The sequence below is a fragment of the Cryptotermes secundus genome, unplaced genomic scaffold (genome assembly GCF_002891405.2).
Source record: "Cryptotermes secundus unplaced genomic scaffold, Csec_1.0 scaffold196, whole genome shotgun sequence".
NCBI lineage: Eukaryota > Metazoa > Arthropoda > Insecta > Blattodea > Kalotermitidae > Cryptotermes > Cryptotermes secundus.
The window spans coordinates 943,845-962,541 of NW_019735556.1; the positions used below are offsets into that span (position 1 = coordinate 943,845).

General features: G+C 38.5%; 1 protein-coding gene across 3 annotated transcripts in view; it reads left to right on the forward strand.

Annotated features, from left to right (window-relative positions):
• The first annotated feature begins 4,621 nt into the window (after positions 1-4,621).
• LOC111869537 (tyrosine-protein kinase Btk29A-like) overlaps positions 4,622-18,697 on the forward strand; it is an 87,122-nt gene continuing 73,046 nt past the window's right edge. For all 3 annotated transcript variants that reach the window (XR_002843685.2, XR_002843684.2, XM_023861152.2), the window contains exons 1-2: positions 4,622-4,794; positions 11,313-11,497. Coding sequence is in view for 1 of the 3 variants with exons in the window: in XM_023861152.2 (XP_023716920.1) it covers positions 11,345-11,497 (153 nt within the window). In the remaining 2 variants the exon portion in view is untranslated. The remainder of the gene's footprint in view (positions 4,795-11,312; positions 11,498-18,697) is intronic.

Consider the following 18,697-nt stretch of genomic DNA (forward strand, 5'->3'; position numbering starts at 1 on the left):
ACACTGTAATAGTCTGTGCAAACGCTGCCAGTCTTCACATTTCTTGGCTTAGATACCAAGAACTTTAAATCTAATTGGCACAAAATGTGTATATATTTCTTTCTACAGTAATGTTTGCTTCAGTACGTGATATTTATGTGTTTTGGGAGATAACAGTTGTTTTATGAGTATTTGGTCACCTGGAATTACAGACTTGTCACTGCATTGCTGTTGTGGCTTTGGCTCTTCAGGAAAATATGTTGAGTTTGTGCTATGCATTCAAGGGATTCAAATTCATATTATGTTGTAATTCTGTAGACTCAAACAACAGGGGGTGCAAATTACCAGCTGGGTGGAGGATATCTCAGTCATGGTCCAAAATACTTCCTTGGCATAGGCTTGTATGTATGGAACATAAGTTTGAATATAAGAAAAGTAAGATTTTAGCACAAAGAGGCAAAATAATATGGAATTTATGGCTTATATATTTAAAATAATGGATTTATAGAATACAAGAGATACAGTAAAGATAATTAGTTTGAACAAAAGAAATATGTGGCCAGACCAAACCATATGAAAGATGTTACTGTACAACTTCCATTAGTATTCTGTAATAATACATAGCCCCCTTATTCTTAGAATGTCATTATTAAATAATTTTATCTGTTTGTTACTGCCTAACACTGCCCAGGAAAGTATAAAGTATAACATTGTTGTTACATTAAACTAAGTATTGATATCTTCTTTGTTGAGATATCATACGTACAAGACAGTCTTATATTAAAATTGTATACCTGTTACAGTTTTTCAGTCCTGTCCTTCCATTCCATCAGTAACTTGCAACCATACAATAATAATTTTTAGCATGCATTATTAGAAAGTACTGTATGTTAGACTTATTTAGATTGTAAGTATCATTATATAAATGTCATTTTATGTAAAGAATGAACTGTATTTCTCCTGTCTACTCCAAGATATGTTGCTGAGGATACAGAATTTGCAACAACAATTAATTGCCATAGTTGTATCTGGCTAGTAGGTCCTACTTATTTGATTCAATAATTTGGTGTTTATGTAAAGTTAGACTTATGTCTTGTATTATTAAAAGAATTCAAGATATTCTTTCAAACTATTTTCAGATCAGTATGTGATGTTGTAAACAGAAGACATCAGTCATTCAAGCCCAAGATAGGCAACTTGAGGAGGTAAAGATTCCCTACAAGGGGATTGACTTGAAAATAAACAAGGAATATGAACAAGTGTTCAGATTGTAATCTTCTGGGTTGTGGTGGTGGTGGATTGATAATTAGCAGGGGAAGACTAAAGTATTCTGAGACAAACCTGCCATATTGCCACTTTGTCTATCAAAAGTCCCACATTGTTCTCTCTGCGATTGAACCAGGGCGTCCACAGTGAGAAGCCATCTGTATTATAACATCATGTAATATTGTAGAGGGAGACCAAAATTTTAGAGGAACATGCAGTTTCCATCTTCAGGGCCAGAATGAGTTTGATGGGAACGCTGTCAGGTTATATAAGCAAGTTACATTGTAAGAGGGGTTTATCTTGCGCTATAACTATTTAGGTCCCTTGTAATGGCACTTTCTGTCTCACACTTTGTATTCATTTCTCTGATGCCCAAACTGGGCTCCATCTCTTCTCCCATCTCCCATGGACCTGAGTGAGCATATCCCTTGCAATGCCAATATAGTGTAACTGCTTCCTCACCACAGTCACTTTATCCCTGAAGATGGAAGCAACATGCCTCCACAACCCAAAAGACTACAATCTGAACACTGGTTGCTACCAAAACCTGAAAACTAATTGTTTCAAATAGTAACACTTTGCTGAGGCAGTTGAGTTGGCATGGCTACGTAATTCTACTGTCTTGTGAATTGTCACAGAAAATGAGAGTGAATGGAGTATAAGATGTATGGAACTGCTGTGTGTTAGTATAATACAGGATTATTACAAATGATCTTTACACTTTCATACACTTATTACAAAAAATAAATACTGATACATGCACAAAAGTGAAAATTACACCACTAAGAAAATCTCAAAGAGTTCACAAGCTGCAGATGTAATGGTAAGTTAGCTCTTCCCATACATTGCATAACATTTGCAAGTCAACTGAATTAATGGGTAGCCTGAATTTTACAGTTCATTTGAAGTTTCTGTCAGTGGAACGTATACGTACAGATTCTGTAACATGACTCCAAAGAAATATAGTGGAATAAGCTTTGTGAAACATTTCTTGAAAGTGTAACAGTGTTTGTAATAACGCTGTATTAAAATCATTATGGATAGATATAATTGATACACTTTTCTTTCTTTAGAAGAAACATTGTGATCAGAAGTTGATATTGTGGAGAGGAAAAGTTGGTGGAAATGTTGTATACAATGTTAGAAACATCTCATAAATATAAACTATATAAATGAAACTATTTGTGCAAGTTTCTAGTTTTATTTTAAACTCTTCCTGCAGTAACAGCAAATGAACATGGGTCTGGACAAAAGAACAGAAGTAGTATTAGTTATGGGAGGAGAGTGGTCACTGTCTCTGTCCCTGTGCTCAACAAGTTAAGCACTACCCCATGAAGACATATGGGGGAGTGCTGGCAAAAGAGCCCCTGATACCTTTAGGAGGTTGGGTGGCCCCCACAGCTAGTCTGGACACTGTCCCCTTACTTGGAATTGAAACTCAATTTCTCGGTCATCCAGCCCACAACCCAGTCTGGGTCTGTTGTAGTATGTCATAAATTCAGGAACTGACCATGGGCGCAGATGCGGACCGAATAGAAAACACTGTCTCCAAGTCATGTTTACTGATCCGTTGCCTAGAAACAGGTCACATAACCCCGTTGTTTTATTGTTGCAGACTTTACATAGCACATGCCGCTGTTAAAGAATCATTGCGTAGCATTAACAACAATATTTTGGCAAAACTAATTGTATTTGGAATTACATTTAGATTGTCAGAAGGCAGAGGTTCAGGGATCAGGCATGTTTGAGGCCCCACTCTCCATGCCAAAGTACCTACACACATGATTATTTATTTCTGCCATTGAAATTCAACAGGGAATAGTCTGTTTCTTGTACCTTTGCTACCCCCTCTTCCTAGGTGATCACAGTGGCCGTGCAATCTAAGGCATGAACTGTCTTCACCCAAATGAACACTGGGATCATGGGTTTGAATCCTGCTAGAAACATGGATAACTGTGTGTGTTTATTCCGTGTTTGTATTGTTCTGTGTGTAGGCAGGTAGGTAGTTTAAGGCTGTAATTAATTTTGTTTGCGGGAGTGGTGAGAGAATATGTTTCTTTTTGGTGGTCTGTCTGTAGGCCTATAGTTAAAAACAAAAGAAAAACTTAATTTTGTTGTATGGATTTGAAAGATATCATGGCCTTACTAACTATTCAAGGCCGCACCATAGTTCAAGCGGTTAGTCGCTGGCTTCCCGCCGCGGTGGCCTGGGCTCGATCCCGGATCTGGTCAAGTGGGATTTGTGGTGGACAAAGTGGCACTGGGGCGGGTTTTCTCCGAGTACTTTGGTTTCCCCTGACAATCTTCATTCCACCAATTTCTCCATCATATCACCCAGTGTAGGATACAATAGGCCAATCGGTGGCCGCCATGCCGAGTGGACCCAGTTGGACTCCACTCCCCATTAAGAGAATTAAAAAAAAAATTGACTGACTATTCAAAATATGATGGCGATTTCACATCATTTCGTTTTTGACGGAAGTCCGAAAATCAGTGTCAGTTTGTGAAGTTTAAGGTTCTCACTGCGTTGAATATGATGAGCAGGGCCCGGATTTTGATGACCTGAAAATATTTAAAAAAAAATGACCTAAAATATGACCCAAAAATGTAATATGCAGGGCCCGAATTTTGATGACCTGAAAATATTCAAAAATGACCGAAAAAAAATCCAGAAAAATGACCAAAAGGAGAACAGAAAGGACACTTCGCTTCCATGTTATTCACACTTCGGAAAACATGAAGAAAAGTTCCCTAAAATGGCCAAAAATGACAAGAAATGCCCTTAAAAGTCCGAACAATTACCAAAAATGAAAAAATTACCTTAAACCAAAAAAATACCTATAAAATTTACATTTCTGTAACCAGCAGCTCATACCCGACATTTACATATTTAAGAGCATCGCATAGGATACAAGGAAAGAAAGATGACATGTCATCAAAATCTGGGCCCTGATGATGAGTATTGTCCGGGGTTGTCACGCAGTGTGGTCAGGTAGAAGTTAACAGTTGCTTCGGAGGGACGTACTCTACTTTCAGCTGAGTTGATGCTTGCTCTAGTCACTTCGGCCCTGAATATGGATGCAGCACCTTCCTCCGAAACGTCGCTTGACTTCTACTAGACTATACGCCGCGTATTCCAGAAAATGGTACTCTCCAACGCCGATTTTATCATGTCATGTGCCTTATTGCTTTGTATTAATAAATCCGTCCAAATAATAAATACCTATTAGCTAGTTAGTTGTGATCGTGCTGAAATAGTTAAACGTCACAGCACAGGCTTGAAGGCTGGTTACGTATGGTCCTCGAACTCCTAGAATCCTAGAATCTCTACGAGATTGGAGCAGCTGTGAGTGAATCTGAGCCATCTGAGCGAAAGGCATGTACCGCAGCTTAATATGGCTGATTGCTGTTGTAGTTCGTGATTTTACTTGGAGAGGTTAATATGACTGTATGTTAAATTATGGTGTATTACTTTTCTACCGCGAATATGTGATTGATTTGTGGCTTATCAAATATTGTTCACTTCATCTTTATTACAGAACTTTCTAGGTAAGGGAACATATGAAAAGAATATTGAAGAAACTATATCGTATGGTGTCCGAGCACCAGTTATGTTCCAGGGAACGTCGTAGAAATTTAGTTTATGATCCAGAAGATAGTTGCATTGTGCAGAGTCAACTTTCTGATAATGAGAAGTTCTGGTACTTCTGTGCTATGTTAGGTGAATATTTGATTTTTCTAAGCAGGTAAAGTGTATTAATGATTTAGGTTGTGGTCTTCTGGATTATGACAACATGTAGCTTGGTAGGTGGTTACCAACGTTTAGTAGGAGATCAATCTATCCCCGTGATGGTGGTAGCATATTTCTCCTAAACGCTGCTATGCACATACCAGGCTACACAGTCTCTTCACGATAGGATATCTACCCAGAAGATGGAGGGAGCATGTTCCTACGAAACAGCGGTACCCAACTATCAGGCTGTACAGTATCATAATGTAGAAGAATACAATCCAAGTCTGCAGTTACATGGAAACTTCAGGCTTAATGTATTGAAGACAGTGGTAACAACTACAGTAGCAGCAGTAGCAAGAATAACACAGCATGAATGTGCCTGAATGGATGTTTAGTCATGATGGGATCTGAGAATGTGTGTCACTGTATCGCATGCATACTGAGCCCAGGATTGGTTACTCGCATAATTGCGGTAGTTGTTTCATAAAATAGCATGGGAAAATTTGAAAAACTGGTGCAACTTTCCACTGCCTTTTGGGGGCCCCCTTTTCTTGTTCCATGGCCTTCCTTATAGTATTTTCATCAGAATTGCATTATTGCATAATGTTACTAACTTTTGCACCAGAAACAAAGTTTAAAAGTTTTTCACAATGGTTTGACACATTAAGAATATTCTTTCGCATTTGCCCATCATCATAGTTTTTAAAATAATTCGTTAGTTGCAGGAAACTGTCATTTGGTTCCTAGGTAGAAGTGCTCACAAACAATGGATTGAGAGTGCACCATTTAGGTCCTTCAGAGAATTTTATTTAGGTCATGTTATACTTCCTTATCAGGTTTAATATCCTGAAAAATCGTTTCCTTTAGCTATGTTTTGTAGTTCAACCAAACTGGACAGTGGGGATGCTTAGGAGGTAGAGGAGATGCCTTGAAGGATGTCTATATTATTGCACCTGTTCCTTAACATAAAATAAAAGCTATCTTATAAGTACATTAATTCTGCTTTGGAGATATTGTATGCTTGACATGCACGGTAAAGCTGGCCCTGTTCTTAAGTAATTAAGCATGTTACCATGAAGATGTATGTGGGAGTGGAGTCATAGCTCCACCATTGATAAATCTGTCACTAGATGCGGGTGAGGGGTAAACTTCATGACCTTGTCCATGGTTTATGCTAACCATCTTACAGTGTATACACTTTTTCACCATATTCTTCACTTCCACACTACATGTTTCAGCACTAATGTGCCATCCTTTATTTCTTTATGCATGTTAAACTATTGTACTGCATGCCATGATGTCTTCATTATAAAATGACTAAAATTTGTATTTGTCATATATGTCGATGAATTGTAAATAATAAAACTTTTCAGGATTCATCCTACGTCGCACTTAAACACGCGAATTACGCCAATCCTCTTCTATGTGAGCATTCTTCCTACATACATTTGTGTACAACACATGCAGTAACAGGAGCAAAACACGATACACAAATGTATGTAGGAAGAATGCTCACATAGAAGAGGACTGGCATAATTCGCGTGTTTGAGTGATGTAGGATGAATCATGAGAAGTTTTATTATTTACAATTCATCGACATATTTGATGAATACAGATTTTAGTCATTTTAGAATGAAGACATCATGGCATGCAGTACAATAGTTTAATGTGCATAAAGACACCTGAGGAAGGCACATTAGTGCTGAAACATGTAGTGTGGAAGTGAAGAATAAGGTGCAAAAAGTGTATACACTGTAAGATGGTTAGCATAAACCATGGACATGAATCAGTGTATCAGGACGCTAACATATAACATTCATGACCTTACCTTTTCACCCCTTGGGAAAGAGCCCTCAGTAGCTTATGTTCTTTATAGGAGGCTGGGTGGACTCAAAAGCCAGTCTGCAGTCTGCCCTGGCTGCTTTACCCATGCTGATATAGCCCCCCTGGTATCCATTGAATAAGAGGCTGAGTGGGCCCTAGAGCCAGTCTAGATGATATGGAGGGGAGAAAGTCTTGCCCCTACCAGGACCTGAACTTGGGCCCCTCAGCTGTTCATCCTGTAGTCAGTTGCTGTACTGACTAGTAGAAAACGTAATGTATATTCATTCATTGTTCAGGTTCAAGTTAAAGATGAAAAAATAAATTTGTCCCTGTTCTTGTTTAAGCACTGTACCATGAAGGTATGTAGTTAAGTGGCACCCACATTATTAACCTTGGCACTAGAAAGAGGTGAGTGGTGAAAATCATGCCTGGGAATAGAGGACCCAGTATCCATTCAGTATGTGGTTGGGTGGGCCCGATATCCTGGTCTGGACACTACAGAGAAGAGAAAACTCTCAGCTTCTATTGCAAATTGAACTGACTTGTCATTTGTGAAGTCCATAGCCTAGTAATTATACTGACTTAGCTACCGTAACTCCAGTGTACAATCAGTTCTATGTCTGAATGGTAATTTTGTAGGTTATGGAGTGGATTTGTGCCCTTGCTCACAGTGAAGAGCCATATCTTCATATTTTGACTAGTATGTTGCTCAAAAGATCCAAGGTAGCTCAGTCAGTATAGACTAGGCTGCATGCTGGATGATGGAGGAATTAGGATTTGATTTCTGGCAGAAGCACTGATATTTTCTCTTTGCAGCATCCATACTGGCTCTGGGGTCCACCCAGCCTCCTGTCCACAGGGTACCATGGATTCTTTCTCTGGGGTTAAACATTCAGAGGTTGAAGCTGATGACTCACTTCCACCTGGTACCAAGGTTGAGAATGTGTGAAGCTATTCTTCATCTCCCGTCAGTTCTTTATTGCATGGTATTTAATTAACATCTTTAGAGGTGTAATATGCCTCTTTGTGTTTCAAAACTTGTGACATACAAGGAGTGAACAAAATAATATACACACTAAGAAACTGCGGAATGGAATTTATCTGTGTTGGCTACATTGAAAGAACTTCGGTTGGCAACAGTGAATGTTATTCTTCTGTTTGATTACACTCTGTGTTTTTTTTTTTGTCTTCTGTATACCAGACGATGGATAGAGTCCAAAATGAGCCTAATAGTTCTGTACACTCTATAGTGTACATCAGTGCATTAGTGATTTTGTTGAGTGACAGTCCATGTGAAAGAACTGGAAAATGGGAGACTTGTCCAATTTTGAAAGAGGACAGATCATTGGTGCACATTTAGCTAGAGCATTTGTGACAAAAACTGCCACTTTTTTAAATGTATTAAGAGTGACAGTTTCTAAGGTTATGTCAGTGTACATGAATCATGGGAAGACAACATCAGTGAAGAGGACCAGTGTGAAAAATCAGCATTGACAGAAAGAGATCGTCTTGCATTGAGAAGGATTGTTTAAAAAAATCACAGTACTACTGCAACGCAGGTGACAGCAGAACTGAATATTTATCATGAAGACCCTGTGTCCACAAGAACTGTCCAACATGAGCTTCACAAATCCAATGTCCACAGTAGGGCTGCAGTTGCTAAATCTCTTATTACTGAAAGTAATGCTCAGATGTGTTAATGATGGTGTCATGACCGTAAAACCTGGACATCAGACAAGTGGAATTGTGCGTGTGATATGGTCAGATGAGTCATCGCTAATGCAGCTCCCTACATCAGGAAGAGTCTCCGTTTGGACAACCCCGAAAGAAGCGTACAATCCTGAATGCCTGGTTTGGTTGCAGCAGTGAAACATGAGGGAGCTTCTGTGATGGTTTGAGCAGCAGTATTGTTGTGCAGTATTCTGTTGGTCTCAGTATTACCCTTCATGCCCGAATTACTACTGCAAGAGACTACATGGATAGGTTGGGTAATCAGGCGCATGCCATGATTTCTGAACAACATTGCAGTTTTCCAGGAGTACAGTGCTCCCTTTCACACAGCTGGAACTGTTAAGTCATGGTTTGAAGAGCATGAAGGTGAACTTCAGCTTCTTTCCTGGCCATCAGTCACCAGATGTGAACATCCTTGAACCACTCTGGTCAGTTTTGGAGACTCTAGTGAGGAACATATAACCTCCAATATCTCTAAAGCAACTTAAAGATTATAATTAGATATTTGAGTCAGTGTCCCTCCAAATATTGTTAACATAAACTAGGAATAGTAACGGTCCTAAAACGCTCCCTTGCGGCAGTCCCGACATCACTCTAACTTCTTCAGACAGGTGCCCGTCTACTCTAACTCTGTGGGTGTCCTGTGCTCTGACACAAAACCAGAATTAGTGGAATAGTTACGGAAAGTGAGTGCCTCAGTAGTCTAGGGGTAACGTTCCCACCTTGTGACTCAAGGTACGTGGGTTCAAACCCGGCAGAGATCGTGGAATTTTTAAGGGTGGAAAAATTCAGGGAACAGGTCCTCCGGGAGGGACTTTAAGCCGTGGGTCCCGTGTCGTAGCTTTACTGCACGTAAAAGAACCTCATGTCTCAAGGGGACCTCTGAGCCAAATTCAGGACATTTCCTGCCCAACAGTAGTCTCTGATGCCTCTGGTAGATGGGGGAAGCATCGAGATACCGCTGAGCCAGTAGAGGCTGAACTTTCTGGCTGAGTCGGGACTGATGTCATGCACCAGTGCCGGTAGGGTATAGAGACTGGTAGAATATCACAGGTGGACGCACACTGGACCAATATCTGGTCTAAGTGCATGGGGAAATCCACCCTCTCCAACAACAACAACAACAACAACAACAACAACAACATTAAATGAAGTGTTAGATGAACAGAAGATATTTGCAAAGAAACTCTCTGTGGGTGTGTGTCAAACTGACATGATTATAAGTATCTGATAAGTGGAATGGGTATGAGACTTTTAATGGCATGTTTACATAATTTATTTACACAACAGATAGAAAATTTGAGAATGAAGTGCTTTTGAAGAGTTATATCTTCCAGGATATAACACCATGTAGTCTGTTGAAAACCAACTGCTGTTTCAGAACATTTTCCTTCATATTAAGGGTTGAAGAAAAGTCAAGCAGGTAGAAAGCAGAGAAGGGCAACTGATTTTCAGTGGACTACATAGCATTGTATCCCAAGGGACAGGATTCTCCATAACCAAAACTGTGAGAATGATATATACTGAAATGCTTTTGTTCACTGATCTTAACGCTTAACGTAAGAGTTTTAAATGTCTGAGATAAAAATGTGTATGAAGCATACTGTGAGATAATAGGCAATTTGATTTTAAGTGGCCAGTAGATTTAAGTTGTATTTCTGTAGCCCTAGGGAACCCTGTGTTTCTCTGTGGGTGTGAAACTTGGTCTCTGACTTTAAGAGAGGAACATAGACTGAGGGTGTTCGAGAACTGGGTGCTGAGGAGAAATTTTTGCTGAAGAGAGATGAAGTGACAGGAGGTTGGAGAAAACTGCATAATGAGGAGCTTCATAACTTGTACGCTTCTCCAAGGATAATTAGAATGATTAAGTCAAGGAGGGTGAGATGGGCAGGGCATGTAGCACGAGTGGGGGAGACGAGGAATGCATATAGGGTATTTGTTGGAAAGTCAGGAAGAAAGAGACCACTGGGAAGACCAAGATGTAGGTGGGTGGACAATATTAAAATGGATCTTAGAGAGATAGGATGGGATGGTATGGATTGGATAGATTTGGCTCAGGATAGGGACCAGTGGAGGGATCTTGTGAACACAATAATGAACCTTCGGGTTCCATGAAAGACTGGGAAGTTCTTGAGTAGCTGCACAATTGGTAGCTTCTCAAGAAGTGCTCAGCTCCATGAGTGAGTGATGAGTGGGTAGGAGCCAGGGTAGCTCACTGAGTCTAGAAATTAGGCTACAGGTCTGGAAGCATAACTGAGGTTTGATCCTTGGCAGGTGAAGGATTTTTCCTTTCTCCACGGTGTCCAGACCAGTTGTGGGGCTTACTCCAGGGTATTGTGAGCTCTCTCTCCAGGGCTCAAGTAGCTGGGGCATGAAGCTAATCAGTTTCCTCCATATAGCACTGAGGTTAAGAATGTATCCACTCCCATACATCTTTGTGATGTGCATAATTAAACCACGGACAGCTTTACCTTTACCTTTGCTTTTATTTATTTGGAACCCTAGTGACATGTTACAAGTGATAGGAAAACAATATGTTATTTGGCCCTGGAAAGAAAATGTCAGTTCTGGATGAATGCTACTTAAAACAAATATTAATGTTAACAGAACTAATCCAACCGAAAGTGAACTGAACTCACTTGACATATGCTTTTGTTACTGGTGACATCAGGATGCATGGACTTACCCATTTCTGTTCTTTAATCCAGTCTTTTTACTTTTCAGTAACCCCTGCTACATATACATGTAAAATTACTGAGTTTTTCTTATTAATTTTCAGTACAGCCTTGATTCTGTGAGTGTTGTTAAAGTATGGCTGGTAAGGATGGGGCTGATGAAGTATTGAAACAAGGTCTAATGGTGAAAAGATCGCAGAATAAGAAGAGATTCACTCCAGTTAACTATAAACAGCGGTGGTTTGTCCTGACGCGAAATTACCTCTTCTACTACGACACAGATGGTGAGGTATGTTTGGAAGTTAATACTTGTATAATATTTTTTTATGTACAGTAAAAATAAAATTTGCTTTGACCGTGGGTTTGGGGTAGTCATAGACTGTACATATTGTACCATTTCTTATAATAGAGTGCAGTATCATTGCAGTCCCCCTTTTTAATGTCAGTGTCCAGAGAACCCCCATAATATATACAAATTATGGTAAACAATTTTACTTATGTGCAATTAACAGGAGTAGTGCATCCTTAAAGGTTGCTGGGGTTAAACCACACTCTATTTTTGGAAGTCAAGAAATGTATATTTGGAGTTGAAATGACAGACTATGAAAAATTAGTAATAGTGACTGCTGTACTCTCTAGGGCCTGGTTAACAGCTGTTTGTAAATAGCCCGTCTTAACACATTTTCCATGACATAGTGATGGAGTATGCTTCCATGTAAGGAAAAATAACTTTTTGGCTCATGTAAAATGTTATTCAGTGGACCACTCTGGGTTAGTCTGTCTCCTGTAATCAGTGTTCATCTCTGAGGACATTTCATCAGGTGTATACGTTCATGAAATAATACTCACATGGATCGTAGTTTGTATGTATGTTATGCCTTGTGTAAATTTGTATCTTCTCAAAGGTTGTGGGAGGGTGCACTTTTGAGATGAAAGTATATTGTCTAAAATGTAGGAGAGGGAGCAAAAACATTGAAATTTCAACTGGAGAAAAGCACATTTTCAACTTCCTGTTCTGGTGAGAGGGTTTGGTTAGGTGTGAAAAGAAGAATTAGTTCTTTTTCCTTCATTTATGTTCTGTACGGTGGCAAAGCTGGCTGGATGGTGTTGGGCCTTAATGTTTTGAGACATTAGAGCACTTGAAAAAGTAAGAAATGTCAGCTGTCTATATCAATAGTGATGTGAAATTAAAACTTTTAGTGAGGTTTGAGATCATAGCAGTGAATATGACGGTATGGGCTACTGTATAGATGCCGGCAGCAGGTTCCTCCAAAATGGTGGTACATTTCTACCACACTACATTGAATCCACGCCACAGGATTGTAATACTGATAAAATGTTTAAGCTCTGTGAGCATTTTGGTCTAGCTAAATGACTGCTGCAGTAATTCACCACCAGATTGAATGAAAAGGTAAGGATAGACAAGTATGGGACACATTCGTAAACTGCATTAAATTCTGTGGAATGTTTTAGCTACCACAAAAGAAACATGAGGAAACTGAAGCTTCCTATAATTGATATATCTATTTTCAAAAGAACCATTTCCACATCCTAGGTTTTTTACGTGTATGGATATATGGAAAATAAAGGAAATAAATGAATGAATGAATGAATGTGTCATTCTCTAAGATGTGAAATCAGTGATGGCAGTTTTGTAGAGAATTTTAGATGGATGCTGTCTTGAGAATATTCTGTCAGGGATTTCCAGGTTAATGGACATGGTTACGAGAATTTGAATGTCTGCCATGGAATCATAAATTTCCCTCAGCTTTAAATGGGTGAAGACATGTGAGGAATTCCAAGACATGAGAGAGGCTTAATGCCTTTGTTATCAGATTGATTGAAGATATCACTGCTGAAAAGCGTGGACTACTAAATAACTGAGCTGTTTTCAAGTAAAAAAATATCAGTATTCCTTTACATTCCTGTATAAGGCAAGGTCGTAATTTTTTTCCATGTGTTGAGACCAAATTAAAAGTGAGGTGAACATTTAATGAAACCTAAAAGTTAGAATACGAGTATGAGGCAAATATAAAGATAGGAGTTATATTTAGGGGTAGGTTGAGATATGTAGTGGAAACATCTTTTTGACATGATAAACCATATTCATATTATAAGCCCTGTAGCATACACTCACATGATTGCTGTACTACTAACCTATTTGCAGAATTTGAGTTATTTATGCATACCAAGTAAATAGAATAGATTTTGCTGGATTACTGGGCTTCGATTCCTGGCAGGGGCAAAATTTTTCTTTTCTCCACAGCATCCAGACTGGCTCTGGGGACCACCCTACCTCCTGTCCAATGGGTACAAGGGGCTGTTTCCCCTCCTCTGTCTAGTGCTGAGGTCAAGAATATTTGAGCTATACCTCCACTCCCCCATACATCTTTATGACACAATGCTTAATTTATTACGTAAGGACAGGGACAACTTTACTTTTTTATGCATATTAGATTTGGTTTAAATATAATGTACAATAAATTAAATTGGAACTAACCTCTTACCATAATTCTAATACAGAATATATCTTTTAATATTGTGGCTATATAAAAATATTGTATTGTATCAGCAAAACAAGAAGTGACTGGTCCCTATTTTGTAAATATATTCCAGATACAAATATTAATGCAATTCCTTTCATATTGTTAGGTGAGGAAGATTTATAATTTCTTCCACTAATTGCATTGCTTTTACCTCTGCCTCTGCATCTGAGCATAGCTACATTTTACAGGTCAAAGTGTCAGATGCTGAGAATCAGCTTAATTTTTACTGGCACTACATAGAGATGTTTTTTCTTTTATGACTTTGTACCAATCAGTGTTCTAACAGAAATTAGTAATAGTAATATTCCTGGGGAGTAGAGCATGGCTGACGCATAAGGCTGACAACCTTACCGCCATTTGTGAGCCGATTGTCTAGAAAATGTGGGAACCCCACATCTCACAACCGTATGGGCCTCCATGGTCTGTTACAGGGATACCTTTACTTTATTTTTTACTTACTTACCGATCAGTGTTGCTGTTGTGAGAGTAATATTTATAATAAAACTAATAAAATGAAATACAAATAAAAATATTTTGGACACACTCTGTAAATTAGTGTAAATTGGCACCGTTAACTCCTGAAGGGAGCTGGGATAGCACAGTCAGTATAGTGACTGTCTATGAACTGGATGGCTGAGGGGTCAGAGTTTGAATCACAGTAGGGGCAAGGTTTTTCTTACCTCTGTGTCATCCAGACCAGTTCTTGGGCCCACACAGCCTCCTCTCCAATGGATACTGGTAAGAGGTGGGGCTCTTTCCCTGGGGGTAAAGCGGCCGAGGCGTGAAGTTGACCTCTCACCTGCATCTAGTGTTGAGGTCCAGAATATGTGGGTCTATTAATTCACTCCTCCCTACATCTTCATGGCATAGTGCTTAATTAGTTAAGCACAGGGATAACGTAAATTTGTATTAGCTCCTGGAACTATAGCTTCTTCAGTCAAGTGCAGTTTTTCATGATTAAATAACATCATCACAGTCAAATACAAGTACTGAACGAATATATTGTCAGTTTATCCTTTTTTTTTTTTTTGTCTCAGCGTAGTTTGGCCCCCTAAGAAGATGTTTTTAGAGACATCATTTCTAGAACACCACTGAAAATTGATGATTACAGTATTATTTGTTGTTAAAATTATTTACAACCTATTCAGCAAAAGTTGTAGGAATATGTTAATTTGCCCTGCTTTGTGTTCAGATTCGTATGTCTAGACATGAAGTAACAGTTATATGTTTCTCAAAGTTTGTAGCTCAAGATGAATGAGATGTAAATACTTCAATAACAAAGAATATTACAATCAGTAGAGTTCTTTAGTATTCTAGAAATGGTGTCCTTGAAGATGAGTCATTATTGGGGTCAAAACATTTAGAGAGAGGTAACAGAGAGGAATAAATATGCTGACAATTTATTTATCTCCAGTTGCATTGATAGTGTTGGTTTTATTAATTGTAAAATGGAATAAAATGACAAAATAGTTAATTTTCAAATAGGTGTATGGAAACTTAGGTCACTACATAATTATAATCATGTCACTGTTATGTCACTATTATGTGAGGTTAAAGCAAAAGTCAGTTCTGTGTGTGATTCATTAGAGGTGATGCCTCACTCAGTGGATGATCATGTTCGAATGTTCAGAGATCATAACTTAATCCAATTTATGGTGGTATTTAAGAGGACCATTGATTCTTCATTAAATAATGAAGAGAATGAGATTTTAAATGTACATTAAGATTCTTGTAATTACTGAATTTCCCATTGTCAGTTAACATCTCTGAGATGTGTAGAAGTTTGCACTTAGATTGTGATATTATTTTGCCCTGACAACAGATGGGAGCTCTTCTCTGGTCTTTGACTAAAGAATGTATTTTGTTTGTTGAGATATATCATAGAAGATCAAGAAATAAAATATTTTCTGTAACCATACTGTAATGGCAAGGACCTGCTGCCATTTAGAGAACTCTTCAAGGGGTTAGGAAAGTACACCAGTGAAGTTTGCTGTAGGCTGGTTTTTTACAAGTGTTTATGGCACATCTTATCGAACAATGACTTAAGTGGAGCTCAATATTAGAGTCAATTTTACCGACTACACAACACGTTTTTATTATTATTATTATTTTATTATTATTATTTATTATTATCGTGATGGCCATCACGACAAGGATCATAACAGATCCAGCAGCATCAGAGGACGCAGAAGAACAGCGAGACCTCCAAAAAAAGTGAAAGTGCAACCAATATAATAAACTTTTATTGTTCCTTGCATCCTGTTGTGTACTAGACGAATGTTAAATGGTTATATGGTATAAGAAGAACTTATACATATTATTTGAGCGTGAATCTGAACAGGATACAGGATGGAAATTAGTGGAGAAAGGAAGTGATTGCGTGTGATTGTGAAATTGTGTTCGTACACCTGATGATGACCTCCTGAGGTCGAAACATGTAGTGTGGCAGTAAATAAAAAACGTGTTGTGTGGTCGGTAGATTAACTTTAACATTCAATATAATAAAGTTGAACTTTAATTCATGAACATTTAACCAGTGGTAGTAATTAAACTAGTTGAGGTGAACTGGACGCAGTGGTGAACGTAAGTAGGAAGTGACTGAAAAACAAGTGAAAGTGAAAGTATAACCAGTGATCTGAGTCGAACTTCGATTCACGAAATTTTAAAATTTAGATTTTAACCTTTAACATTTAGAATAATGTTTTAACTTGTGTTTTATAAGAAGAGCTTGATATATCATTGAGCGTAAGCCTGAATAAGATACAGGGTTGAATAAGTGGAAAAACGAATGTGATTGCGTGTAATTATACAGTTGTTCGTACGCCTGAGGATGACCTCTTGAGGTCGAAACATGTAGTGTGATAATAACAAAAACGTGTTGTGTAGTCGGTAAAATTGACTCTAATATTGATTAATACACAACAGGATGCAAGAAACAATTAAGTGGAGCTGTTTCCATATATCTGAGTGGCTATATGAAAACAGCTCCATTTAAGCCAGTGGTTTTGCAGATATACGCAACAAAAATTTGCACACCACAAATGCTTTAGGGAAAGGAACCTTAGGCGCAGATCTTCAGAATTGACAATTGACATTCCTTACCATACTATCCAGAGTTCTGTCCTAAACAAATTATATTTGTTGTGTACTTGTAATGGTATGGAGCACAAATAGGAGAGCATTTGTGTATGTAAGATATTTATGTGCTTCCTTGTGCCTGTTTCCTTGTTTGGCAATGATACTGTAACTTCCATATCTTCACCAATGCATCATCCCCAGCTTCATCTAACCAAGTCATTCATCTGTGCACTTTATTACATTGATACTCTCCAATTTCTGTCTTGACTGTAAGCCATATACAGGTTCTGTTATCAATGCCTCTCTTTCTACATATATATTTATGATTTATTTAAGATGCTGTCAGTAGATCAGGCCATGTAGAATCAAATGTTAGGATGCCAGTGAATAATGAATTGGAAAAGATGTGGAAGGAATTGGTTGTGGCCAGATTTGAGGTGCTTTCCTGTCATTAGCTTGGAGAGACAGGAAACCATGAAAAGTATCTGTTAGGATATTTGGTTTCCTGGACACCTCCTGAAGAAAAGTCTGGAGCATTACTGCTTGACCCATCTTGCCCAGTAATGCTGCTGTTGCCACTGTTATTCACTGCTGTAAGTCCTGAAGTGTCTGCACAGTTTGTGTGTACAGTGTTATTTACACAATATGCTCCACCAAAAGAATCAGATGTGATCGAGTCAGTGTCTTGTAACAGGCGGCTGAGTTTGTTACCAGTCTTTTGGAGAACCAGCTATTTCTCTCTGCTGCCTAGAAAATGGAGGCAGGAGGTTCCTCAGTTTGATAACCCAGAAGATTATTCTTAGACACTATAAACTTGTAGTAGGGACTGTATATATGTGAGATACTTTTATGTTCAGATATCATGTCTGAATATGTTTTTCATATCATTGGTTGATATATGACTGAAAAATTGGTACCAATGAGTAGTACAAAATCAGTATGACTTACTGTATGTAGTAGGACAGAATGGTTCCACCTTTTGGTGGTAGCACTACAAAATTAAATAGACTATTAAAATGGAAATGTTTATATGTCATCACATAAACTTTCTGGGGGGAGGGACTGCAGTAATTTATGGAAGCACAGTGACATGAGATATCTGTTGTAGAGATATTTTGGCAAATGATGATGGCAGTAATGCCATGCTTCCTTTCACTTCAGTCACCATATTAGACTTTATTTTACAGAATATCAAACATTTCATTTGTGTTACAACTCGTATGCCCCAGTGGTCTCTGTTGGGTACTAATTTTTATGTCAGTCAGGCCTTCCTCTTTCTGATATCAGCAACTATTTTCCAGTAACAGGCTAGGCAGGTGTGCACAGCTAAATGTATGCTTATTTTGCAACAGCCTGGGCTGAAATTCTTAGTACAAAAACATAAATTGTTTATAGTTAATGGGTTTCAAATATGATAATATATTAGTGCAGTAAATGGATGGGTTATGTGTACAAGTGGTGGAGAAGTTGGTTCTAAAGGGTTCTGATGATTGTGTATAATACTCAGAATTACTGGGTTTTTGGGCTTCTGTCTATCATCTGGCATTCTAGAAACTAAAAGAAACATTTTGGAAACTGGATCTGTTTCCATCCTCAGGTGAGGGGAGGGGGAGACACCTACTCTGTTGGGCCCCTCAATCCAGTGACTGAGATTAGCATTTTCTAATGTCTTTTTCTGGGTGTCTCCCCCTTCCCCTCACCTGAGGATGGAAACAGATCCAGTTTCTGAAATGTTTCTTTTAGTTTCTAGAATGCCAGATGATGGGGAAAAGTCTAGAAACCAAGTAATTCTGGGTGATTAAGTTATTAGTGACTGTCATCTAACGATTCCGGTGGTAGCTGTCTTTGGCAAGCTAGGGAAATTT